We start from the raw sequence: 26,844 nt of genomic DNA on the forward strand, positions 1-26,844 counted from the left end.
GAGATTTTACTTATTACATATCAATATATGAAATGAGATTATATATTCAATGACATTATATTAATATACCGTATGTATGTGATATATATAAAATCTCATTTAATTTTCTCTCAATGGAAACTCTGGGCTCAAAGAGATGTACTGACCTCATTTATTCAGTAGTCAACAAATATTTGTTGACTGCTTACTATGCCTCAGCCATCATTCTAGGCATTGAGATAACAGAGACAAACAGAATCGAGACAGTCAGGCCACTTGTGTCCTAGTGATGGTTGGGGTGAGAGAGGAGAATAAACAATTTCTGATAGTGATAAGCTATGAAAAAAGTAACTTTTGTACCAGAGATGAGTTCCAAGAAGAAAGTAAATTATGTACCAGGGATGTGCCGGGAGGGGCGGAATAAGTTATGCACCAGAGATGTGTTGGGAGATGGTGGGAGTTGGTTAAGCAGGGTTTGTTCTGAGAACGGACATTTGAGCTGAGATCTGAAAAGCCTAAGAAACAGCTATTGCAAAGCCCTTAAGATTGGCATATTCAAGGAACACAAAGAAATTATGACTAGAATCTACTGAGCAACAGGGAACATTAGATTCAGGGTCACTTAAGGCCTTGCAGCTATGTTGAGGAGTTTGGAAGTTATACTCTGCAATGGAAAACATTTATAGGGTTTTTATTAGGGGAGCGACATAATCTAATTTCATTTCAAAAATATCCTGCTAGGTGCTGTGTGAAGAAGAATGTATAGAGGGCAGAAGAAGGAAAAGACACGAAGTTAAAAGCTTGTATATCAGCCCAGCAAGAAGTGATGGTGGTCTGGACCAGAGCAGTAGTAGACAGAAGCAGGCAGATTTGAGGGTAAGGTCAGCGGGACTTGCTGATGTGTGTGGGAGGCTCAGGGTGCAGGAGAAGAGGCGGGGAAGACCCTTTGGTTTGGTATGAGAAATTGTCCTCTGGTTTCATAGCTAGGTCTGATGCCAGAGCTCCTCTTTACCTCATTCTTTCTTTTGGTGGCTGCTGAGTTGAAACCCAACACTACATCCTCCCATCTTCCCCAACCACTTAATCTCAACTCCCACTGTTGGGCTTTGGTACAGCCCGGGCTCCCCTCAAGCCCTGGACCTCAGATTGCTCAGGACATAGATTCTCAGAGCAATCAGAGAGGAGGAAGTCTGGCCTGGTGTTTGAGGATATACAAAGGATCCTACCCGGAAAGCCTGGTGTCAGATAGAGAAACTTCTACCCTTTCTTGTCCCCGTTTTTATTTTTCCCCCAATTTTCACCCTGTTAACCCACCGTCATTGCCTTCCTTTGAGGTCTCCCCGGGTATGGTATGTGTGCCATCTAAAGTCATCTTACCATCTCAGAGGCTACTAGGGGAACGCTACTCTAGGCAATTCCTTCCACCTCAGGTGAAAGAGAGAAAGGAGAAGCAGTAGAAAATGGTATTGGAGAAGTCAGAGGAGTAGAGTGTTTTAAAAACATTTCCCGGTGTCAACCCTGACAGAGAGATCCCATGGTAAGATAACTGAAGACGTGGTTAAATTTGGCGAATGGGGGGAAAGCTTCAGAAGGTTAGACAGGCAAAACTGTATTACAGTGGATTGAGAGCACTCAGAAGGGTGACACAGTGGGGACATGAGTGTAAGATTTTCAGGCAATCTGAGAGACAGTAACTGGTAAAAGGGAGGTGGAGCTATAGCTTAAGGGGAAAGCAGGACTAAGAAGAATAATTTTAAAACACATTGTTTGTGGGAAACGAGTAAACTCGTCATATCGCCTCTAGTTGGAACCGGCAAAAATTTTGCAAAGTAAATAAATAGAGACCTCTTTTTAAACTAAAACACCGAAAGTTTCATAGAAAAATATCAAATAGATCGAAAGGTATGAATATTTTACGGAAGTCTAATTTTGGCGAGAAAATGTCAAAAAAGCCCCGCGTTACGACGCGATTTGGCGGGAAAATGCCCGCTTACAAAGTAATATAGGGTATATATGAAAGCACTTTTAAAGTGTTATGCAAATATAAGGGTTATTAATGTTGAACCTTATCATATGCTGCCTTTCACTTGTTTCTTTTTACCTCAGTGCCCTATTTCTCTAAGCAAATTCTAAGTAAAATAATAAACCATATTTAATACTTCTTGATATTACCAACACATTGTCCTATACAGAGAGATCAGTGAAAAGTTGATTACTAAAATGTAAACTCAAAATATATGAATGTGTGCAGAACACTGTCATGCACACATACACGTTTCCCAATTAATTTGTTTACTATAGTGTATGTTATTTGAGAATAGATACTAAATCCTATATTTCTTAGTATTTGTCATAGTACTTACCCCAGAGCCTTGAACATAGTAGGTACTCAATATTTGTTGATAGATTTTAATTACTTATATGAGTTATCCTCCAGTTCTCACTTCAAGTGGCAAACTGACTTCTGGCAAAAAACAAAATTACAATGTAATTACATTAAGTTGCATTCAAATATATGGATTATTTCACCCCTTTCCCAAAGAAATCCAGATGTGCTACTTCACCAATTAAACCACCCCTTTATCAAAGTTCCATTAATCTCCTGGAGGTACCACTGTGCTCATTAACTAAATGTCAGATAGGCACAGAAGCTTCTTTGGATTTCACTTAATAAAACGGAGCAATTTAAAGTAATTACTCATGTATTGTGAAAAGAAGCCAGTATGTAGCCAGTTTAACCTGCTAGAGATCTGTGGTGAAAGAACCCATAAAGTGTGGGGAACTGGGAATAGAAGACTTTATTCCCTTTGCCAAGGCTTTCAAGTCAAGCCATTATTTACCTGAAAAAAGGACAGATTTGACTTTAGGAAAAATTTTAAAAGCCATTTCAAATGTTTGTAAAATACTTTAAAAAATGTCAGGTTGCCCAATTCACTGCCTAGATTTAGCTTATTTATCTGAAAACTCATTTTAGTAACTATCTAAATTACAGTCTCCCTTTTAATCCATTTTCCCACATTAATGTGATTTACTTTCCAGAATTATGAGCAGTGCTTTGTGTCATTTGCAATAGCAAAGAAAATAAATTATTAAATGTATGACTTTCCACATAGTAATTTTCAATATATGGATTATCATTGGACTTACGTTAACTCTGCACAGTTATGCATTATTTAGTATACTTAAAAATGCTTTCAAGAAAGAAATGAAATTAGGCCACTTTGGTCAATATAATAGACTCATTACTATAATAGATAATCAGGAAAATTGTAGATGCTTCTATAATACTATAGAGAAAAAAATAATTTATATAATATTAATTACTATGAAATGAGTTTAGTCCAAAACTTACAAAGTTACCATAATTCAAGAACTGAACAAATAGACCCGATTTTGAGATATTTAGATTCTATAATCCATATTATCTGATGGCCAAATGATAGTTTTTTCTCATCTGAAAATGACATCATCTATTAACCCATTAGGTTAATTAGCTACTCAAAGAAGGGAAAGATGATCAATATTTACTGAACATTTAGTATATCCAGATACTTTTTATATAAGTTTATTTAAACCTTCATAACATACTTCTAAGGTGAATACATTCCTCATTTGGCAAATGAGGAAAATGAGTTTTCAAAGTATAAGTGACTCATCTAAGAGCAAACAACTAGAGGAACCATGCATGGTGTTTGAAGACAGGTGTGTTTGCCACCAATGTCTAGGCATTTCACCTCAACAAAATGTCTTCAATTAAACAAACAAACACAAAATAATGTTTCTGCTATAATAAAAATATCCATATTCCCTACCAAAATATGACCTCAAAGTCATTTGTGAGTTGAAAATAATTTTTAATTATTTTCCTTTTTCGCTAAAAAAATTATTAAACTTATTTTCTGTCTTAACTAGTTGCCTCATTTATGGCACATTCAATGAGCATATATTAATGGCCTATTCAAGATGAGGTACTTACAAGGACCAATAAGACACAGTTGCTCCCTGAAAGATTTTCTAGTGAGTAGGAAAGAAAGGCAAACTGATGGCTATAAAATAAAGGCTTTGATATTCATAGAGTAATAGGGATCACGTCAAAGGGGGCCTACACCAGACTGATCCCCAAAGAGAGAAGACTATGCAGATTTCTAAAGGAAGAGTGCTAGCCAGGTGACAAATTCGAGAAGTCATATCAGGAAGCCAGAAAATCATACCAGGAGCACAAAAGTGAGAAAGCATGGTATATTCTAGTAACTGAAAATATTTTCGTACTGTTGGAGTATAGAAAATAGATGTTGGGAGTAAAGGAGAAAGAGGGGTGGTAATAAATGCCACTAGGCAGCTAAATCAGGACCAGTTCCTAAGGTATAGTAAAACCACGCAACAACATTTGAACCCTCCTGAAGGTGATGCAGAGGCATTAACGGATTCATTCCAACCGGGGGAGTGAAATGATTGGATTTATATTTTAAGTAGATCATGCTGGAGAGTGTGATGAATGGACTGAAGTGGGGCAAGACTAGATAGGAGAACAGTTAAGACAGCCACAATATCCAAGACTGGAAGATGATGAGGTGATGACTACATTAGTGGCAGCAGGGATGGCATGCAAGAGGGAAATTCCAGAGGCACAGAGAAGGTAGACTGGAGAAGACTTAGTGAATCACTGGACATGCAGGTGAAGGAAAGCTGAAGAATTGTTTCCTTTAATAACCTGTACCAGTGAGTTGACAATAGTGTCATTTGTCAAAAAGAGTGACTTAGAGAAAGAGACGTCTTGAGGAGAAGCCCAGGAGTTCACGTTTAGATGTGTGCATTTGAGATGGATGTGAGACATCCGCATGGAGCTGTTAGTAGGTCTGGAGTGCGGGACAGAGGCCAGGGCACAGATTCATTTTAGAAGCCACGGACATGAATAAGAACATGTTAGCTCGATACTCTTACTCACTGGAGAAGGTGAGGGACGGGGTGAGAAGAGAGAGCCACTGGCCACAAATGTTTAAGGTGTGGTCAGCAGCAGAAGAGCCCAGGAGAAGCAAATGTGGAGCAATGAAAGCTAGGAGAATCTGATGTCACAGAAGCCACATGAGGAGCATTTCCAAAATGAGGATGTGGCCAGCAGTGTCCAGTGGTGCAGGGAGGGCTAGTCAGATCAAGATCAAACCAAACACAATGGATTGAGCCACAGAGGTGATGCTGACTATCGCAGTGAGAGCTGGGTCAGTGGAGTTGTGGGAATGGAAGCCAGACTAAAGCTCTCATCTGATAGAGTTTCCTGAATGAAACAAAGAAATCATCCATAACTCTTATTTGCTAAAGGCTTTGTGCCAATTGCAAAGTTTAAATTTTTTTCAAGCATTTTCATTTAGTGGGCAATTAAATAAGCAAAACACTAGTACATGCCCTTCCCTTAATTATAGCCTTCATAATCTATTCATGTTCATGTACAAACAGGCTCATCTCTAAAATGGGTCTGCTGCAGCATCAGGTTAAATCTGGGCTTACATGCAAAAGTCAGTGCTAACTCATACCAGTTAATATAGTTCACACATGTGGAATATGACTAGAAGAATCCCACAGGATTCCAATACTGATAATTTGTGGACACAGCACAGGATTCATTTAAAGCTAAGTCCTGAAATAGTCCACTGTCTTCCCTATGTACATACAAGTTAAAGAATTATTTTTTAAAAGTAACTGTTTTTTAAATATTGGTGCTGGAAATTAAAATTAATCCCTAATGTGCAGTTAATTGTATTACATTAGGTTTTTACTGGTAGAGTTTTCTTGCAGAGAATATGATTTATCAACAAACATGCCTAATCAGGGTATAATGATCCTCACCTCCTGCTTTGTTTCAGACTTCTTCTTCTTTCTCAGTTTACTTATTTTTTTAAATAATGAAGACAAGTAGAATTAATTTCTTTTGCCTTAATAATGGTCAGTGACAGTAGTTAAATTGTAGCCTATGTTGATAAATTTTAATAATATTGTAAATACATGTATATAAGAAATGAAAAAATATGTGTGTGTATGTGTGCAGGGTGTTTTTAGGAAACTTCTTCCTCTGGTGGAGGAGGGGAAGAGAAAGAGACAGATAGATAGAGAAAGGAAGAGGAGAAACTCTCTCCTCCCTTCCTGATTCTGGGTGTTGTTTCGTGAGAACAAAATGTCTGGAGCTGCTAAACCCATTAATTTGGTCTAGTGATGGCAGAGCAGCAAAAAGGACAGAGCCTGGGTCCCTGATGACACTGTGGAGCTGTTCAATCAACCAGAAACTGCTCACTTGACTTCTTGTTGGGACAGTGATCCTAGTGATTAAATCCATTTTTAAATATGGTATCTGTTTCCTTTCAATTGAGAGAACTGGTTTTATACACCACACACACACACACACACTCAGTGCATTATGTACTGCAAGACTATACATTTGATTCTCCAAGGATTTCATTTATAACTTATTCATTATATTATTCATAATATATTATTTGTAATATATTAATAAACAAAGGAGGTTTTAGTCACACCATGTAGATGCATCATTTATTCAACTATCTCATAAAAGTCTGGAAAAACCTTCTCTTTTCAAATACAAAGTAGCAAAAGCTACTTTGATGAAAAATTAGGGTTGAAAACAGACTCCATAAAAAAAATAATAACTGGCAGGAAACAGTCAAGTAGGAGTCTTAAGAATAAACATGATTTTTGGCCACAGTACAGTTAAATTATGGCATTTAAAAAAGAATCAGTTATAACTAATAATGAAAGATACACTGTGTTTTAAAGTTTTGCATCCATGGAATATTAAAAGAAGAAAAGAATTACTTAAAAATCTTCCAATTAAATCAATACAACTATGCATGATTTTTAGTCCACCATTGTAAATTTTAACACCCTAAGAGGAATAATATATCATATTAATTCCAGTAAAGAGGAGACTATAGAATTGGTTTAAGAATAAAGAATAGATTTTTTTTTCCTATTTAGAGATTTTAATTAATTTTTAAACAGGTGCATTTCCCTTTTACACTGGAATTTGAATAAACTAGAATTTCCCTTCTAAAGTAGAACTTCAATGCTTTTTCTGGACTTGATTCTTGTCAGGAAAGTAATTCTTTAGTACAGTGGAATTAACAAGAAACTTGGAGAGCAGGTGGAAAGGAGACCCACAGGATCATAATTATCCTACAAAGGAAAGCTAGGTTGAGTCCAACATACTCTTTTAGAGATTAAGAAACCAGATTTTAAATATTCAAAGACAGATAAAATTGAAAATGAGAAATAGTATAAGAGAACAGAACTCTCAAAATCGGAATCATTTGAGTTTGTGTTATTAGTACTTGCATGAGGAAGAAAAGCTGAAGACAGCCGCAAGCAAGCTGTGTGAGAAGCTTTCTGGCGTGCTCAGATTTAAAAGGACATGAGCTGAAGATGAAAGCAGGGACATGACCAAGGATGATGAGAGAAGAAGGGCACCAACCTCAAACAGATTCAGGAAGTTTGAAGCCCAGAGGCCTCTAAGACATATCCCTGAAAGAGAAAACGTCTGTGGCTCAGAAATGAAGCTAAAAAGAAAGGGACAGGCCCATTGCTTGGTCTAGAGAAAACTCAGAACCATTGTGCTTCCATTTTGTTTCTATCTTCACCATCAGGAGACTTCACTCCAGAAGGAGGAGAGCATGCTGGCTGAGAGCAACCAAATGGGGGGCAAAGTGGGAACTTGTTCTGCTCGTTACCCCAGGGTTGAGTCTCTGAGGCCTCTCAGGAATACCTCCTAGAGACCCAAAAGGCTTACAGATGACAAAGGACCACCACTAGGAATTTTCAAGTAATCAAGGCAACAGGCAGAGAAGGACAAACATCCTTTTTCAAAAGGAAAGGGAAGTCAGTAAGATTAACCACAGACCAAATGCTTTAGCTCCAGAAAAATTCAAGATTCTCATTCTATTTAACCAATTATGATCATTGAGAAAATAATTCATCAATCAAATGGAACCAAACTAAATTTAATAAAATCACTACATGCTGGTTCCTTCCTTCCTTCCTTCCTTCTAATAGGGGCTATTACTCTGTTAGATATGCATATTATATTTAAGGTAAATTCTGACTTCAGGAAAACATTTCACAAAGTCGCATAACACTCTCTAGGTCTCTTTCAAACTTAAGATTTGATTATTCTTTGAAAGTGCCTTTTGCTTTCTTTTCTCACATCATTCTTGACAAACTTTTATTACTTCAGATATTGGAAAATCTTGTAAACTAATTCTAATTAAATTGCTATTCGAAATATAAAAATGGACATGTTGATCGATATAAGTGCGATGTTAAGTGAATGCTATTACATATGAACAACACATAACAAACTACTTTCTAAAAATGTCCTTAAAACATAGGCCACACTTTAAATTTTTGTCTTACGCCTAATGGAAAAGAAAGCCAGTTATAGAATTACACAGCCTAGGTTCAGTTCTACTTCTTATTAGACCTGGGCAAATTAAGCTCTCTGAACTTTATTTCCTTATCCATAAAATGGGCATAATGATATCTGTCTCAATGGACTGGTATTAAATGAAACAATATATATAAAGCACAAGTATATAAAGTGTTGAATAAATATCATTGTTGATGCCATTAGTGGTGGTAATAATTTAAGAGTAATTTCACTTGCCTCAGAGCAAGCCAAGCAGTAACTTGAAAGTGGCCTTCTCTGCCCGTATAGGGTAAGATTTTGTTTGCAAGCAACAGACCACCTGATCACAAGTGGCTTGATCAATGTGAGTTTGTTTTCCCCATGTAACTAGAAGGTCAGCGGTGCTGATCTTGAATTGGTTCCATAGTTTACCATGTCGTGGCTCTGGGTCAGCATTGCCATGGTTCTCGTGGGCTTTCCCTCACGGCCACAGGATAAGCCACTGCAGCTGCTCCAAACAGGAAGGAAACAGGAACACGCACTCATCAAAGGCCTCTCACCCATGACCTGGCAGGAAACTCATTCTCAGACATCCTCCTTCTTTCCCCTGCAGCCTTTCCCTAGGTCATCTTGTGGGACACATGGCCGTTCCTGGCCACAAAGCAGGCTGGGAATTGAGTATCTGCCATTTTCAGCCACAATAGTGGGAAAGGGGTTCTGCAACAAGGAAAAAGGTAAACCAGTGTTTGCCACCTTATTTTACCTTTGTTTTTCCTTTCATTATCAGTCAGATATTTTTTTCCTCAAAGGATCAATTCAGATGCCCAAGCCAAAATATAATACCCTACCTCATTCTGTGCACAAATGTTCATTGTCAGAGGTAAAGACGTAAATAAATACATTACCCCCACCTCTCTAATGCAGCAAAACAGGTAACTGTTAACCAATTTAGAAATTATAAATATAGCCCCCAAATTCGGCAGCACTGAGCCAGATGGTCTCTCATGATTGCTCTGGCCTGATGACTCACTCTTTTGTCCCTTGTGTTTCACCCTTTCTTTCCCAGAAATCCTTCTGATCTCATCTCCCTGTTTTCTTCCTCTTCCATTAGCTGGATCAAATGTCTTTCAAAATATCACCTTCCTCGTTAGCGATGCAACAGGAGAAGGGTGGTAGAAACCGTATGACATAAGGGATTGAGTGAGTATGTGTGTGTGCGCATTCGTCTAGAGAATGTGGGTAAAGAAGCTAGATTTGCCTTTGAACTTCACCCTCTTAACTTCCAAACATAAAATAAAAAACCATCTATACCTTTCTGATTTTTCCCAGGCTTGGCTCTCTCTCCATCCTCCCCCACACATCTCGTCCTGGCCCACACACACCCTGCTGCCCACCTCCCAAAAAAGAAAAAGTCAGGATGTTAAAAAGATTGCCATGTGCTGAAGCAGAAATGATCAGAACTTGAAGCCCCCTCTCTCTAGCACAGCCTGCAGCAAGTTGGGGTGAAAACCTCTTCTGCTGCCTGTCTTTCACCGGAAGCACTTTGTTCCTTCTCCCTCGTGTAGGACTCACCTAACCAGCTGCCCTGGGCCACTCTTGCTCCAGAAAGATAACCAAGATTCTCAAACACAGAGCACAGTCTCACCCACAGCCAGTGTGCACTGGAAAAATGGAATTGGGTTGGCCAGGTCAATACTTATGTACCATAGAAGAAATAGAATCAAAACCACTCTATGCCAGGCAAAACCAGTATAAAATAAAATTTTATTTTATTTAAATAAATAGTGGGTCCCACAGCATCAGATAAGGATGTTGAGGGTTGGCAGGCACACAAGAGAAAGTCCACAATGTGTAGGGCAGGGAGCTCTAAGACAGCAGCGGAGTGGCCAACCTCCAAAAGGATGGGGTGTCTCTAAGTAGACTTGCGACTTGCCAGAAACACATAGGCTTTAGGCTGAGTGATGGGGTCCTCCATCTGCAAAGGCCCTTCGCAAACATGAAATATTCAACAGAGAACAAAGATGGGGGTGGTCACCTGAAATACTATCCAGGGAAGGAGCACTGATAAACTGGTTAGGAATATTACCCTGAAGAGGAAGATACTGAAACTTACAGGAGCACGACCTCTAGCACTGCTAGCAACAGTGGAAGGATCAAGTGCTCTGTTTCTGATATCCTACTTTCTGAGTTCAAATTCTGCCTGTGCTGATTGTGGGTCAAGTCGCTGCCAGCTCTGTGAAAACTAAGTGCAGTAAATAGCTCACGCAAATGCTCAGAACCTGCCCATATTAACTGATTGCCTGCTTCTGTTATTAAGTCCCTCCCATCTTGATTTAGATAATGCTGCAACTTTCCACAAGAGTCTGTAAAGAAGCTTTTTAGGGTTTTAGGGGAGCTCCAAATACCATTTTCAGGAAAAACTACCTGGTCATCTGTGATTGCATAATAAATAGGTGGTCCTTAGACCTCAATTTGAGAAATATTGTTAAATCATTCCATAGGGGATAATCCCATTAAATTTAGACAATTTGGCTTAACAGGGATTTGTAAAGAAATGTAATGGTCTATGGAACGTCTCAAGTGTCTCTCGAAACACTGAATAAATGTAATAACAATAACTCCTTGCCTTTATGAGCTGCTTTTTAGATACCAAGTGCTTACACATGCGCTGTTTTATTTAATGTCTGCTGAATGATCAGTAAATTGTACCTGCTGGAGAGTGCCAGCTGCCTACCGTCACAGAACTTCCTGACTCTGGCTCTTGGTTACTTAAAGAGTTAGCTTGGATAGTTAACTTTGTTATTGTTACTTTTGGGGGGTTATTCCATAAGCAGCTGCCATTCCACAGTAATCCCCTTTACCCCTTAAGGAACAGGTGATACCCACGAAATATAACTACTTATATAATTGTAAAATAACATAAAAGCCCTGAAACAGAGGGATTTTAAACATTATTTGTCATGAACATCTCAAGTGTGGTTGGTAAACCACCTGCATCAGAAACATTTTTATTTAAAAACACAAACATGCAGAGATCCAAATTCTACCATGGCTAGTAAATCCAAATTTCTAGGTATGAAGACGCAATCCACGTCTTTATCAAGTACCCTAGACAATCACTATACACACTAACAATTAAAGACAAGTGTTCTAATGTCTCAGGTACTCACTAAAAACAGTTTAATTCTGCCCAGCTGGCTGCTGGGCAAATGGAATATACATAAAACGCAGGCATATTGTGAGGACTCGGATGTGTGGACCAGTCACTGAGCCAGCAAACCACACGTCAGATCAGCACCAGGGAACCCAGGGCCAGGGCTAGGGTGAAGCACGTGAGGTACTCATCGGGCCCAAAATGTAACGGGGAGCCAAAAACCTCAGTAACCAAGATAAATAATATCCTAAAGAAATATTTTAAAAAGTAAAATAAAAAAGAATACAAAAAAATAATCCAAGATGAACAAAGTATGAAAATTGTAAATAAAGACAGAACCAGTATTACTCATTTTTTCCTTTTGCCTCAGGCTCAAATGTGGCTCCGCATTGGCACTGAGGACGGCTCTTGCTCTCTGGGTCGGCAAGCTGACTGGATGCTCCAGTGCTGTGTTTATTGTATATAAAGGTGGAGCCTGGGACAAGAGGAATGCCCACCTCTCATCCTCACATTGAGGTTTAGAGGGTTTGAGGCCAAAAACAATTTCATTAACTTGAACACATGGTTCTTTCCTTTGAAAATAAAAGTTAAGATTGAGTACTATGGTCCTTAACTAAAAGGAATTTTATTCCAGCAATAGGATTAACTTGCCGAAGACATATAGGCTCATAAGAAGCCTCACTGACGCTCAATTTAAGGGACTCTACAGTAATTTCGGTGGCCAAATAGGCCCCTCTGTGGGGTGTCACTCTGTCTTAGATGTTGCTTTCTGATACACTCTTCTGGGTGTGTAAAATTTTAAATCCTTTATAAACATCAATGATTGGCATAATTGGTGTAATTATAGGTATCTAAAAAGCAGAAAATGCCTATGTAACAGCTGCCAATAGTTGGTTTCAGGAAACATGCAGTCACTTGTGGAGAGCCAGGCTCAGGGTATAAACGCTCGGGTAATATTACTTCCAGATGGACCAACTTGAGTCAGAGATGGCTCAGAGATAGAGAGAAAAGAGCTCCCTCCACAGGGACTGAGCCACGCAGGAACCCCTGGGGTGGGGGTGGAGGGGTGTATGCTCTGGAGGAGGGCCTCCTGGGACTGTAGGGTGAGTGTGCACAGGTTAGAGAACCACAGTGGACTCCAGCCACTTACTTTAGGGGGAACTGAAAATAGTTTCAATTACCTTTTGTCAGGTTTATTTTTAAATGTCCCACAGTTGTTAAGGCCTGTGTTAAGGGTAGCAAAACGGGGAAAATAATTGGCAGTCCTCATTTGCAATGGTCTGTCTTCTTACAAATGGGCAGGGAGGAAATGGGAATACCTTGGATTTCTCTACTCCCTAAATATTTGGGGCTAGGTTTCATTTATAAAATGCTGTGGTTTATCAAGAAGTTCTTGAAGCCAGTTTTGTTAGTAACAGGCATTTGGACCTGCAACATTTGAACATAGCCCTTAACATCTTCCCACTCTTGGAGAACATGTGGGTTTGGAAGAAGAAAAGGAATTAATTGGGAGAAGTTGAAACAACTTAGAAGAATCGCCCCTCCTGTAGATTCCCAAGGCCAACTACCAGTGAGCCTGCCAAAATGGTGACCAAATACCAACCTACAGCTAAAGATATCTTCTTCCACATTTCCTGAAGCATCTCACTTCATTTTGTCAAACTGCCCATCCTTCTACAACTGAACAGCTTTATTGAACTTAACTAGTATCTTCTTTTTAAAATGTAACCATGTCTAGTAGTTAAGCAACAGGATGATTATTTAGTTAAAAAGTTTCAATCATATTAATGTTCTTCTAATGCCTAATTAACAGTAGTCCTAATGGGAAGATACTGGGTTTTATTTTGTTCTGAGGGGACATGGATTTTACTAACAATATTGGTAATAATAGTCAATGTGGGAGCATGGACTGCTTTCCAGGACTATGTGAGGTTTAGGGGATTGGTACGCTCCATCTAGAGAATGGGTCAAATGGCCTCTAAAGTTTCTTTGTAATCTAAAAAGTTTAAAGTTCTATAATCAGTGACTCTATGATCATACCCTAAAGCAGTGGTTTGATTCTTTTTTTCATTTTTTTAAGCAGAAATTTTTATGTAAAACAGATGAAAGAGGAACTGTTCTGGTTGTATATTTATGTGCACATCTGCTTAAAGGAGAAAGAGAGTAGTGAATCTTGGGCTTTATGATGACTAGATAGGATGGACTCCTTGTCTTACTTATATGTCAAGTACTCTTATGCTCATCCCAAAATATCTTTTGCCAATTTGTCACATGGACGTTCCACCAGTAGAATATAGTGTGATAAGATTGACATCATGGTACAGAAAATAAAAAACAAAATAGAGCGTCTAATGACATTGTGGTATAAGTCCATAACTTTCTGGTCACTTCCAATTATTAAAAAGTCAATACAATTTTAAAATTTACCTTCAAACTTGACTTACATCTGCTCTCCTTTTCTCTGGAGTCAACTTGAGTAGCTTGAAGTGGAAAAATACTTTCTCCCCACACCACTTCAAAACTTAGCTCTTCCAGTGTGTTGGAGGGAGAGAAAACAACACAAATATCCCGTTACTGAACTGGCCACTGCTATCGTCCTCTGTCTCTGTCTTGATTCTCCGGTGAACACCTACTGGTCATTGCTGGCCTTCTGAGGGGCAGGTATCCAAATGGTGGTTTTCCCAAGAGCACGTATGTCGGTTCTTCTGACAGCCCTATTCCCCCTCTCTTGAATTCTTCCTTACCACTCCAATTCCTGTTCCCCAAAGTACTACCCACAGACTTCTCAGATTCCTACTTCAGTGTACTTGAGCTGTGGAAACTCATATCCTTTCTGTGTCAAATGGTAGAAGACAATCAACAAACAAGCCAGTTCTGAATCCCTCAGAACTTTCCCATCACTCAACTGTGGAATGGAGTAAGGATTTGCTGTGTTCCCCTCAAGGATGTTTCATGACTCTTTGACACTCTTCCTTCTTTTTCTAGAGTTGTCTGCTTATTTGGACTTGGGTGTTGTGGGATGAGAATATTGATTATATTAGGGTCAGCTCTGGATTGGGTAGGGCCCCCAGTACTGGACACTCTCTTTAGGATGTGGTATACTTAATCCCTGTTGTTTATATCTCTATACCTTAGTGTCAAAATTAGGGCCACAGGGGAAAAAAATCAGTTATATTAAAAACCAAACTGTTTCAAGTGAGGATATTGTGGATAGTGGAGGAGGACAGGCAGATGTTCCATAGACTTTAGGCTTACTCCCCCAGAGTACAGGGAGGCCAAAGGAAGAATGTAAGAGGAAGTGAGAGGGTTTTCAGACACCAAGAGCAAAGGCAAAAAAGAGGAATGGGAGAGTGAAGAATATACTCAGCTAATCAGTGGGTAGAAACCCAATGACTGGTACAGAAGGGGGCACATACCCAGAAGCAACCACTGTATTGTCTGGCAAGTGATTGATGAGGTAACTGGTCATGGAAGTGCTGTCTTGAAAGGGAATTTGAAGGATAAAATATGGAAAAAAGAATCAAGAATTGGGAGAAAGTCAAGACACAGAAAAACCAAGAGAATACCTGATCTAATTAATAGCAGCATGGTCTTGATGCTAAATTAGGCAACTGATCAACCTGCTTAGTAGAGCCAGGGATTTTGAATTATATTTATCCCAGAACTCTCATGAAATTTCTAGTTCCCTTGTAGTCATGTATATCTTTGCAATAAAGTCCCTTGATCTCAGGTTACTTAAGTCTCTGTTTCTTACAATCACAGAGCCTAACACTATTAAAGCCAATAACACAGTAATGAGAATCAGCTTAATGAAAGAAGAAAAAAACCAAAGAATTGATCTGTCCTCACGTTCATTTCAGTAGTGCTAAAATCCCTATATACTTTTTGTCACCACATATGGGTCAAGGCCATTTCTGTTCTGTTTTTTTTTAAATCATATATGTAATCAGAGACTTGGGATAGAAAAGTGACCTCAGAATGATTTGCAGATGTGCTTATTTACATGCTAAAATAATCTATTCACCCTCTTTGGGGGGTAAAATGATTGTTTGAAAATTTGGTTTAATTTTTTATTTTAGTTCTCTTAGACCTATCATTATTTTTTCTCCCCAACAATCACTTTACCTAAACAGCTCAAGGGTAGAAAATTGTTACAAGCCTATGTCCATAACACTAGGACCAAGCAATTCCACCACTAGGAACTACTCAAGTAAAACTCTCATATGTTTGCACAGACATGTATAAAAATGCATTGTTACAACCATAAACATTGGAAATCTTCTTAGCTAGCATTTCTTTAATTTACTTGACCACAAGATATTTGTTCATAGAACACCTAGTAATATCTTGAGAGACACTATTTGGGAAATGCAAAATACTTTTCACCCTCAACAACCCCTCTCCCTCACCCCACACAGTTTTTTTTCCCTCTGACTTTTGGATTCATGAAGTGCTCACCCCAAAATCAAACCTGTTAGCAAATTCCCAAATGTACTTACGACCACCTCTTTCACAGACAGGCTTCTGGACCTACTTCTGCCAGGTGAGGAACAAAGTGCCATGTGTTTTGAGACAATAGCCCCACAAGATCCCAGGAACTTCAAATAAATTATTCAAAGTCTGAGGGGATTGACAAACAGGAGAGATAAAAGGCCCACAACTGGTGTGTGGGAAAGGGGAGGGAGAAAGCAGAGGCCAAGACTGAAGGAGTTCCAGAAGAGACTGTTTTCACAGGTTTTAGGTGTTGGAGCTGGGGAAGTTAGGACAAGCACTGGGAAGAAAGTGGCAATTAACCACGCATACAAGGGGAGCTAATTGATCATTAAACCGGGCGGGGCTGCTCAGCTCTTATAAAAGCAGTTACATGCACCAGGCACTTTAGCCAATCATCACACTATACTGCTGGGCATTCACTACCCAGAGAACCAAGGATAATAGGGTTTTTCATTTGCCTCCTGTCTTTCAACTGCACTGTGTGTCAGGAAATAGCATATTTATTCTATGTTCAAAAACTAGTCTGAAGAATTATATATTTGGGAAAATATCTAAAGAACCAACAGGCTAAGTAAAGGATGATATTTCATTTGTTTCTACTCTTAAGTCCTACCCTTAAAAAACTCCCCCTTAAACCCCAAAAACTCAAATGGAATATCATTTGAAGGTCTTGTGTGTGATGCAAAGCAAGTCTGTGTACTGGTGTACAAATGAGTTACAACTGTTTTTAAACAGAAAGTCTTCAGGGTAAAGGGAAGGCCCTACATGAAGCTTCTTGCCCTGACTTGACTTAGGCCTAGCCTGTTTGGCAGCACTCCATAAACCAATTGCACTGAGTTGAAACTGTCAGAAGAAAATAAAATGGGCTAAATTTATTATCACCTGTATTCACTGACATACACACATGGAGGTACATTGTTAACTAAGGCACAAGTCAAAATGCAGCAGCCTGGTCAAACGGCCCCCTGGGAAATACTGTTTGGTGATGTGAACCTGTTTTTTCTTTTTCTTTTTAACATTGAGAAGGAAAACAACACATGCAGGAAACCATAAAACCCTTCAAGTTAACTGTAGCCAACGGTCAATCTCATTAGGATATAATGGGTAGGTTGTAGCCCTCTCTGTAAAGGCTGAACGTGCTCCTCTAAATAATTTCCACTTTTCTCACTTTCTCTGCCTCTTAACACAAGCGGAAGTTCCACTCACTATATTTATACTGTTTCTACTCTCTTCTGACTCAGTTAACTTCTTCCAAAACTCAGTCCGAGTTCATATTTTATCTTAGAACTGGAATATACATACATACATATATATACATATAGATATAAATATCTATATTTTTTTTCAATCCATCTAATCACTTATTCTTACTCTTTCAGCAAGGATGGTAGGAGGGTGTCCTTGGGAAATGGATAGGAATAGGAAGTCCGAGGGCTAAAGGAAGTCTGAGGCACCCAGGGGCCTCAGGCCTTGGTTAAGTCTCTATCTCTATTACTGGAGTGTAGAAGACATTTATGGAAATCCAAACTAGGGATCAAGAGAAAGGGAGTGCCCTTTCTCTTGCTTCTGACCTCGTGGCCTCAGACCAGTCATTGAACCATTCTCAACTCCATTTCTCCATGTAACAAAAGGGGGTAATAATCCCTTGCTGTGTATTTATTAGGAGAATATGCAAAAATACTATGGGGCAGTGATTCTCCCACTTCAGTGAGCACTGTAAATATATGGGAGGGGGGCTTATTAGGCCCCCAGCCCCAGAGTTTGTGCTAATCTTTATAATTTCTGCCCTTCACAAGAATCTCTAGGTAATTCTAATGTGAGGGTTCATGTCCCAGACTGGGAGACACAGATTCCAGGGACTTGTTCAGAACTGTCTTCTATGCTGCTTCCACTGTGCGAGGCGTGTACATGCATCACCTTTGTGCAACATTCCATGAGGTAAGAAGCTAGCATCTCATGAGCCCATACAGGAGGCCAGGTATTGTACATGTGTAATTCCACTCCAGTCTCACAATAGCATTATGCGTTAGAAAGCATTCTTTCTATTTAACAGTTTAGAACACTGAGGTGTAATGAGGCTAAGAAATTCGACCACAGTCAAGTTGGTCTAAGACCAGAGCTAGTTGGTCTAAGAGCCACTCTTCACTAAATCCAGGGTTCCAACTTACTACAGGTGCAATAATATAGGCAGCATAATATGCAAAAGCCTTTTGGAAGCTCTTAAGGCACCACCAAAACAATGTAAATATAAAGTCAACAAATGAGAACTAAACATTTATTACATGCAACGCAACAGGAAGGCACATTTGGGGAAACACGTATTTAAGACCTAGTTCCTGTTCTCTAAGAATTCCAGTCTAATGGGAGAGACCAATTTGGCTATATTAAGAGTTTTGGAGAATTAGAAAGATGGGTTAAAATCACTGTGTGGGGGGACTTAAATGGCAGCATGTGAATTTCCCGCAAACGGGAATCTGGTAGATTTTTAGCCAAGTCTGCCACCACGCAGATGTCTGGAGATGCTGCTCCCTCCCCTTCTCCCTCACTTTCTCTTTCAAATTATAGAATGAAGATATAGAAATGTATATGTTGAACATTTTCCAGTATGAATCAGAAAGGAAGGGTTAAACATTAGTAAATATGGGTTGGAAAAGTACTGTATAGACCTCAAAGATGGAAAAAAAGGGCCTCAACCTAAAACCACCTGAGAAGAAGAAAGCATAAACCTTCCACCCTGAGAAATCCAAATGGATAAGATGGATTTGTAGTCCTAGCAGGTTTGGGGGTTTTTGTTTTGTTTTGTTTTATTTGACACATGGATCTTTCCAAATGCCTCCTTAGGAATCTCAAATTATTTTAAATTTATGATTAAACATTCTGACCCGTAGCATTCCCCAAGCCATGTTTTCTAATTCATGAGCATTCTATAAACAAAGGAAATATGGTACTTGATAAATGTTGATGTCCACTTCCCTTTGCTTTCTTATTTTCTTCAGAATTCTTTTATGCCTCCAGCACCCGGGTCCCAGCACCCCAGAGCAGTGAGCACAGAACCAGGAAAGCCCTTTTAGGCACTCAGCCTACCCCATCAGCTTACACGCTCTTTATTTTTCTCTTGGCCCTTTTAGGTAGGTATTCAACTAGGAATTGATAAGACTTGCTTAAGCAAGTATTACTGATTCACAATTCTGACGGAGCACAGGGCCAGAAGCAAGTGACTTTAAAGAAAAATGGCTTGATATTCTTAAAAGAAAATCTGAAATTTATTATTTTCTATTGATCCAAATCATCTGAAAGAAAAAGTCATACTAAACTGTTTGGTTTCTCAGGTTTATTATGCCTTGTGCCACCTAACACGTATTTATGAAAGAAAATTGATTCAGAGGAAAGAAAGTACAAAAATGTTTCTTACATTTACTCTATCACCTCCTAAGGAAGGACACATACAGTTAAGCTTTTATTTTTAAAACAACATTATCAAAATTCTAAAAGAAAATGTTTAAAGCAGCCACCCTTACATGGAAAGTCAAGGGAGAATAAACATAGTTCTAACAGGAGAACCCTAAAAATAAAATATACTTTTAAAAAATGCATCATATAAATTTATGTCAAGGTTTTGATACTTTGGATCTGAAAAAGCAATCATATTATCACTACAATGAACAAAAATTAAATTTATGCACTTTATAGAAGCGTTCTTCCTTTTGCAGAGGTCTTTGAGACTTAAGATACCATGTTGTTTTAAGTTCCTTTTAAAAAATATTACAATTGTAGAACACAAATGCAATTAAAACTAAATATATTAGTAACTACATGAAAGAAAAATTTGTAAACTAGCAGACATAATGATCTTCAAAAGATGAAATTATATTGAAACACAGTTTTATTATTTTGGAGGGGGCAAATTACTGCTTTTCATTGAAAAAAAAAATTTGCTTGTTTTGTACTACAGGCTCCAAAACTCTTTCCAGCTGGACATTCTCCCTTACCTACAAGCAATCCAATGACTAAAGGGTTATTTCTAAATCACGTCTGTTTATTAACCCTTCCTCTCCAGTGCTAAAAAACTAGAAGACATATAAAGCACACATTTTCAATTAACAAACATTTGGAAAGTGATGGGTTTTGTGAATGGCAACTCTTAACCCTCAAAATAAACAGGAAATAATGCTACTTAGCATGTTGTAGATTCCAAACCAAATACTAATGGACCTTAGGAAATCCAAAGGTACTTTTTCTCCTTGTATGTAGGTCTCAATACTACTTGTGGGCCTCTTGTTTATGAAAGTGTAACTCTCCACTAGCTGAATGTGTGCTGTTCACAGATTAAGAGGAGAGCTTTCCTCCCAGCCTTCACCAAGCCAGCTTCTCCAGGTCATCCTTACTGGAGCACTTCACTGACATTAATAACCGTTGGGCATGGCAAAAATCAAGATTTTAGCACTACATAAACCTTTCTGCTTTTAAGGAAGAAGCTTATACAACTTTTAAATTTTATAATTGGTAAAGGCTTTCTCCTCCACAATGTATTGATAACAGGCTTATTTGTTCTTAATCTGTGGAAAACAATTCTAGCCATTCTTAGATGGTAACTATGGGCAAGTCAAGGAGAAAGCAACTGTAGGAAAATAAAAGTTTTAAAAAGATCAGCTAGCTAGTTTCATCTTTAAAGAATTCTGTCTACATTGCCCCTCCTCTTTTTAAAATTTCAAGACAAAGGGCTTTTTTTTTTTTTAATGTGGTAAACTCAGAAAATTCCTAGAAAGCGGATAGAGTTGACACATATTCAGCTGACGCCATCATTTCAGGGTCAAGGCCTGCCAAGTTTGGCTGAGAAGAACTCAGTATTCCTCAATAAGATGGCATTTAACAGGCTCCTCTCTGAGAACTTATTTAAATGCTAAGGCAGACGGTGTAGTTTCTACACATTGTAGGGCCCTCCCTATCTTAGGCTTTGGGCATAATAATGACAAAAGTCAAGATTTAGGGTTCAGTTCCAGCTGATTTTATTTCCTTCTCAAAAAAAGTTATTTACAGAAGGTATATATCAACAATCTGACAGGCAGTGAACTTGACATGATTAGCTGGCATGATTTTTTTTTTATTTTTTTCCCCCAAACATTGTTTTTGTGGCCTTGAATTTTAAGACAAATATTCTACACGGCATATTGCACAGGATGGATGGCAAAAAAAAGTTTAAAAACAAAAACCCTTAACGGAACTGCCTTAAAAGGCAGACGTCCTAGTGCCTGTCATGTTATATTAAACATACATACACACAATCTTTTTGCTTATTATAATACAGACTTAAATGTACAAAGATGTTTTCCACTTTTTTCAATCTTTAAACACAACAGCTATAAACCTGAACACATATGCTATCATCATGCCATAAGACTAAAACAATTATATTTAGCGACAAGTAGAAAGGATTAAATAGTCAAATACAAGAATGAAAAATGCAGTACATAGTGTCGCGAACTCAAATCGGCATTTAGATAGATCCAGTGGTTTAAACGGCACGTTTTTGCTTATAAAAAAAGTGCAAAAAAGATGTGGTTTACAAGTTAAAGCTACAGGATCCCTTTTTGCTGTAAATGCACCAGTTTTAAAGCCTCTGGACAGAACAGTATTTTATTTTTTAAAAATGTGTTGTTCTTAAAAGCTTACAGTGTTTGGCTAATTCTCCTCCCCTTTTCATGAGACTGGGGTGGAAGAGTGGACACTGGTGGCAGGTTAAGGGATACTGTCACTTTAAGAAGCCTGCAGATTGAAGTGTAAACATGGAGAAATTAGGGGCTGATTTTTTAAACTGTGAGATATTAACCAGCCGCCCTATTATAAAATCAGGAAATCCAAACAGCGATTTACACCGATTAACACCCCCTTTATATATTTTTTACAAAAATACACTGAGAAAATAATCAAACGTTTTCATCTCTCTTGTCTTTTTTTGTTTTTTTAAAAGTGTCAAAAGTCTACATTTAAATATAAAAAATTAAAAGTTAAAACTCTAGCCCTTCAGTGAAGGAGACGTAAAATGGCGTGGGTAACAACAACTACCAAAAAAAAAAAAAAAAAGCAAAAAAAAAAAAATAGAAAAAACAAAAAGGAAGAAATAAGTAAAAAGAAAAATAAGAAAAAAAGGGACAAAATAAGAAAAAATGTTTGGCCAGTATAAATACGTCCACATATAAAATGGCATCTGATTACATTTACAAGAAAAAGAAATACGAGGATGGAGCATCGGTGAGGGAAAAAAACACGTCTTCTCATTTACACCTAGAAGGAATAGACACATACACACTGAGAAAAAATTTGGTCCTGAATTGTTTTTTAAAGTCCAGCACAGATTTGAGTTGCGTTTGAATCCTTTAAAGAGTTAAGAATGAAAAAAAGCTGGTGATAATTTTGTTGTAGGAATCAAACAGAGCGCCATCTATCTGCTTTTTATATTATCCTACCCTATTTTAAAAACTGCTCAACAGTCTCATACAGAAATCTTTAAAAGATAGACAGGAGAACATGCTATAGTAACCCCACCAGTGAAATAATCCAACACCATCACGATTCCGATTAAGAGAAGAAAAAGCTTTTTTTTTTCCCCCGAAACCACTCGCCCTCCACTGCCCGGGATCACATCCAACAGTCGCCTCTCCTCCTCCCGCGGGCCCGGGAGGTCCCCTCGCTTTTTTCATCCACGTGGAAGACGGGGGCCCGGAGCCGCCGCCACCTTCTCCCCAACGTGCAAATGCATCTCAGTTTATTCGCCCCCTTCCAGTCTGCGTCCTCGTCGCCCCCGCCCCCCGCCCTCGCTGGTGTGGCTTCTTCCAACCAGGTTCTCAGGCCATTTCCGAGCGCCGGTCACTCCACATCTCCGGCGGCGGGGGGTGGGGGGGTGGGAGGGGTGAAGGGTGGAGGGGAGCAAGAAAAAATATAAAGAAAAAGGGGGGTGAACGGGCACTGGCCAACGTGGAGTCTCTCGGTCCCGGCGGCTCGAGACTATGTGGCCCCAAAACATCTGCCGTCGGTCAAACTCGCCTCCCGAGCCTTGCGTCTTCAGGGAAAAAAAGGGGGGGCGGGGTGCTAGGGACAAAATCCCCAGAGGTGCGATGGATTTTGTTTTAACCCCCTTCCTTTCTTGACCAAGAAATAAAAAACAATAAGAACACCAAGGGGGCGATGAGAAAAGGGACGAGATTCCTTCAGTCTCGAGAAAACTCCCAACTCGGCTTTTCGCTGGGGTGCAGACCAGTCCGGAAGCCCGGGAGCAAATGGGGGGTCTCTTCACGCAAAGGGGAGGACACTCAAAGGAGCTTTTTCGCCATCACAACAACATCAACAACAACAATAAAAGGTCGCCCGTCTCCCTCCTCTCCGCCGCGTCCCCGGAGGATGTGGGGGATGGGAGCGCGGGTCCCCAAACGCCGCGCGCTCCTCTCCGGCGACCGCCACGCGCCCGAGCCGGCCCCGCTTATCACTTTTTTTTTTTCCTTTTCCTTTTTTCTGTTTTTCTTTATTTTCCCTTTTCTCTTTCAACTCTCTCTCTGTCCACTTTTTCTCCCTCTGTCGCCCCGGCCCTCCTCTCCAGCACGCGCCATCAGTAGGTGAAGACCAGGTTGGAGATGCTGGACTCGAGCCAGTCCCCCGAGATCATCTCGCTGACCTCGGGTGTGCAGTAGTCCGGGAACTCGAAGTGCGAACCCGAGCCCGGCTCCAGGGTGAAGTCCAGGTCTCGGTCCAGCGCCGACGACGAGCTGAAACTGCCCAGGGACATGCTCTCAAAGTTTGAACTGGGGTTCAGGTCGAGCAGGTCGTCCTCGAATTCGTCGTCGGAGGCCGAGGAGCCCGCGGAGGAGGAGGCGGAGGAGGAGTGAGACGAGGCCGAGGAGGATGCGTGCGAGGGCGCGCTGGACGGCGCGGGCGAGGCGGCGCGCAGGCTGGCGTACCCGCGGTGGTCCGCGGGCGAGCGGCTGGCGGCTGGCGACGAGGCGGCACTGCTGCGGCCGCTCAGGCTCGGCCCGTCGGGCGGGCAGCCCGCGCCCCCCTCTTCGTACAGGCCCAGGGGGTCGCTGGGGTCGGCGGCTGCACCCACGCCGCCCGCGGGCGACGCTGCCGCGCCCAGGCTGCCGAACAGGTAAACGCGTTTCACCTTCTTCTCCGCCGGGGGCTTGCCCGGGGCCGCGAGCGCGGTGGGGGCCGAGGCCGCCGCAGAGGCGGCGGCGCCCGGAGTCCGCGCCTTATACAGCGAGTGGTGGTCGGAGGCCGCAGCGCCCAGGGGCAGCAGGGCGGCGGCCCCCGCCTGCTCAGCAGCGAAAGAGGAGGCGGCCGCCGCTTTTCCTCCGCCGCCGCCCGCCAGGATGAGCTTGGCGTGCGGCTTGCTGCCCCCGCCGCCTGCCACCTTGGAGCCGCAGCTCTTTTTCTGCGCTGGTTTAGAGTTGGCGCCTCCGCCGCTCGCGCCGCCGCCTCCGCCCCCCGCGTTGCTGCTCCCACCGCCGCCGCCGCCCCCGTGGCCGCCCCCGCCGCTGCCACCGACCTTGTCGCCCTTCTCTCCAGGCTTGGAGGCGGCCGCGGCCGAGGAGCTGGCGTTGGCGTTGCCGGACTTCACCTTCTTTCTGGGCCGGTACTTGTAGTCGGGGTAGTCAGCCATGTGCTTGAGGCGCAGCCGCTCCGCCTCCCGAATGAAAGGGATCTTGTCGCTGTCTTTGAGCAGCTTCCAGCGTTTGCCCAGCCGCTTGGAGATCTCGGCGTTGTGCATGTCGGGCGACTGCTCCATGATCTTGCGCCGCTCGATCTGCGACCACACCATGAAGGCGTTCATGGGCCGCTTGATGTGCCCGCTCGGCGTTTTGCACCAGCTCGGGTCGTCGGCCTTGCCGCCCGTGGAGGCGGTGGAGCCGGGCGTGGGGGACGAGGCGATGCCCAGCTCGAGGCCGGCGCCCGAGTCCGAGCTTTCGCCGGCCAGCAGCGCTTCCGTGTTCTCGGCGTTGTTGGTTTGCTGCACCATGGCCCCGGCTCGGCGGGCGCCCACGCGCGCTCACAGCCTTGCGGCGGCCGCGGCGCTATCGCCGGGCCCTGTCGGCTCCCTGAGCCAAGCGCACGCCAAGCGGGAGGAGGCGCGCGGCGGCCGAGCGGGCCCCTCCACTCCTGGCCGCGGCGGAGGTGGGAGAGGAAAGTCTCCAAAAGATGCAGGGAAGGAGTCCTGAGCCTCTTGTAGGGGAGTTATAGTTCCCAGGCTGGAGACTGTCCCTCTCTGTCTCGTTCTCTCTCTCTCTCTCTCTCACCGCGCCGCAGTTTGCTCTGTCTCTTGGCTCTGAGTCTGGAGACCGTGCTAAAGTGGAGAGGAGTTTCTTGAATGCTGGTTGCTGAAGCTTCAATGCAAGTTTCTCGCCGCCTTCCAGACAAGTCTTTTTTTTCTTCTTCCTCCCCTGAAGCAGTTGATTCCAGTTCACAAGCGCTCTGAGGAGCTCAGGAAAGCGACATCGTCTCTATCATTTAGTCCCTTTCCTACAATGCAAAGCAAAAAAGACTCTGGCTCCAGGACTCTCAGTGGGCGGAATCGGCACTAAGGAGTTTGTGCAATTTTGTTGCAAGGTAGGAAGCCAAAAAGCCTTCATGCAACAGACTGGCATGAATAAATGTATGTTTCCCCCTCCCTTCTGCAAGAAGGGAGCTGGTAATGGCAGAGTTCCTCCAATGCAGACTCTTAAAGAGCGTGCAAGAACTAGAGACCCGGGAGCGAAACAGGCCTCCTCCCCTCACACAGTTTCTCTTGCTGCAGCTTAGAGCAGACCCCAATTCCGCCTCGCGCCTCTTTATCCTTTCACAGTCTTGGCCGGGGCCAATCAGCCGCTGTAACCAACGCTTCCTCGTGCCAAGCCCCTCCCCTGTGCTTCCCATTGGCTTGGAACCCGATGCAATAATAATCTCCGCGTGCAATGAGAAGCTCCAAATCTGACCTCATTCCAATTTACAGAGCAAACTTTTTAAAAGGGCTAGAAGTACAGCTGAGATTTCTGCTCCCTCTTTTTTTCCTTTTGCGGGGTGTGTGTGTGTGTGTGTGTGTGTGTGTGTGTGTGTGTGTGTGTGTGTGTGAAGAGGATGTTAATGCATGAAATTATTAAGGGGAGAGACGGAAATGTATTCTAACCATTATGTTAGATAACAAGGGGCTTGGAAGGGAGGGAGGCTAAGGGTGAAATACTGTAAATGGAAGCTTTCTGCTTAAAAGCCAAGTGATTATTTTTATTAGTTCTTTTCAGTATTGGCATAAAGAATCAGTCTCTAGTGCAAATCTGTTCCTCTGCTCCTTCATAAAGCCAATGATGTAAAAAGGGGAGGGAAACCTACAACAATAAATCAATGGATATTGAAAACCATTAAGAAAGTGGTACCTAGACACCTGTCATCACAATTATTTTAACAACTCTAGGTACAGCACAGATGTTGATGTGTTGTGTAAATCCCTTCAGAGCAATTTTTGTGCTGTTTGTGGTAGAAAAGAGGAATTTTTGCAATAATGACTTGCTCTCTTAACCAAACGGGGGTTAACTATGGTTATTTAATGATTTAAACTCTCCTGTAAATCCTGAGTAGCCCAAACAGAGGAGCTTTTCATTGGAACACATTAGGCAGTGGTCCATAATTAACTGAATGGGAGAATTTCCATAGAGTTTTGTATAGGATAATAATGGTGAGTAAAGGATGGGAATCAATTTTACTTCAGAATTAAAGATTGCTTCACTCTCTGTCCTCTGCCTCCTCCATATCTATCTATCTATCTATCTATCTATCTATCTATCTATCTATC

At 41.4% G+C, this 26,844-nt stretch overlaps 1 protein-coding gene and 1 long non-coding RNA gene across 3 annotated transcripts in view; one reads left to right on the forward strand and one right to left on the reverse strand.

Annotated features, from left to right (window-relative positions):
* LOC141572394 (uncharacterized) overlaps nt 1-12,185 on the forward strand; it is a 35,105-nt gene extending 22,920 nt beyond the window's left edge. For both annotated transcript variants that reach the window (XR_016018673.1, XR_016018674.1), the window contains one exon: nt 721-12,185. This is a non-coding gene — a long non-coding RNA (uncharacterized LOC141572394). The remainder of the gene's footprint in view (nt 1-720) is intronic.
* An 8,831-nt stretch (nt 12,186-21,016) lies between these two features.
* SOX4 (SRY-box transcription factor 4) lies at nt 21,017-25,829 on the reverse strand. The gene has a single exon (XM_074335172.2). The coding sequence runs from the start codon at nt 25,039-25,041 to the stop codon at nt 23,635-23,637; it is 1,407 nt and encodes a 468-aa protein (XP_074191273.2). The 5' UTR covers nt 25,042-25,829; the 3' UTR covers nt 21,017-23,634.
* Between the last annotated feature and the right edge of the window lie 1,015 nt (nt 25,830-26,844).

This window comes from Rhinolophus sinicus, chromosome 14, assembly GCF_057876585.1.
Source record: "Rhinolophus sinicus isolate RSI-liver-muscle chromosome 14, RSI-T2T, whole genome shotgun sequence".
Lineage (NCBI taxonomy): Eukaryota > Metazoa > Chordata > Mammalia > Chiroptera > Rhinolophidae > Rhinolophus > Rhinolophus sinicus.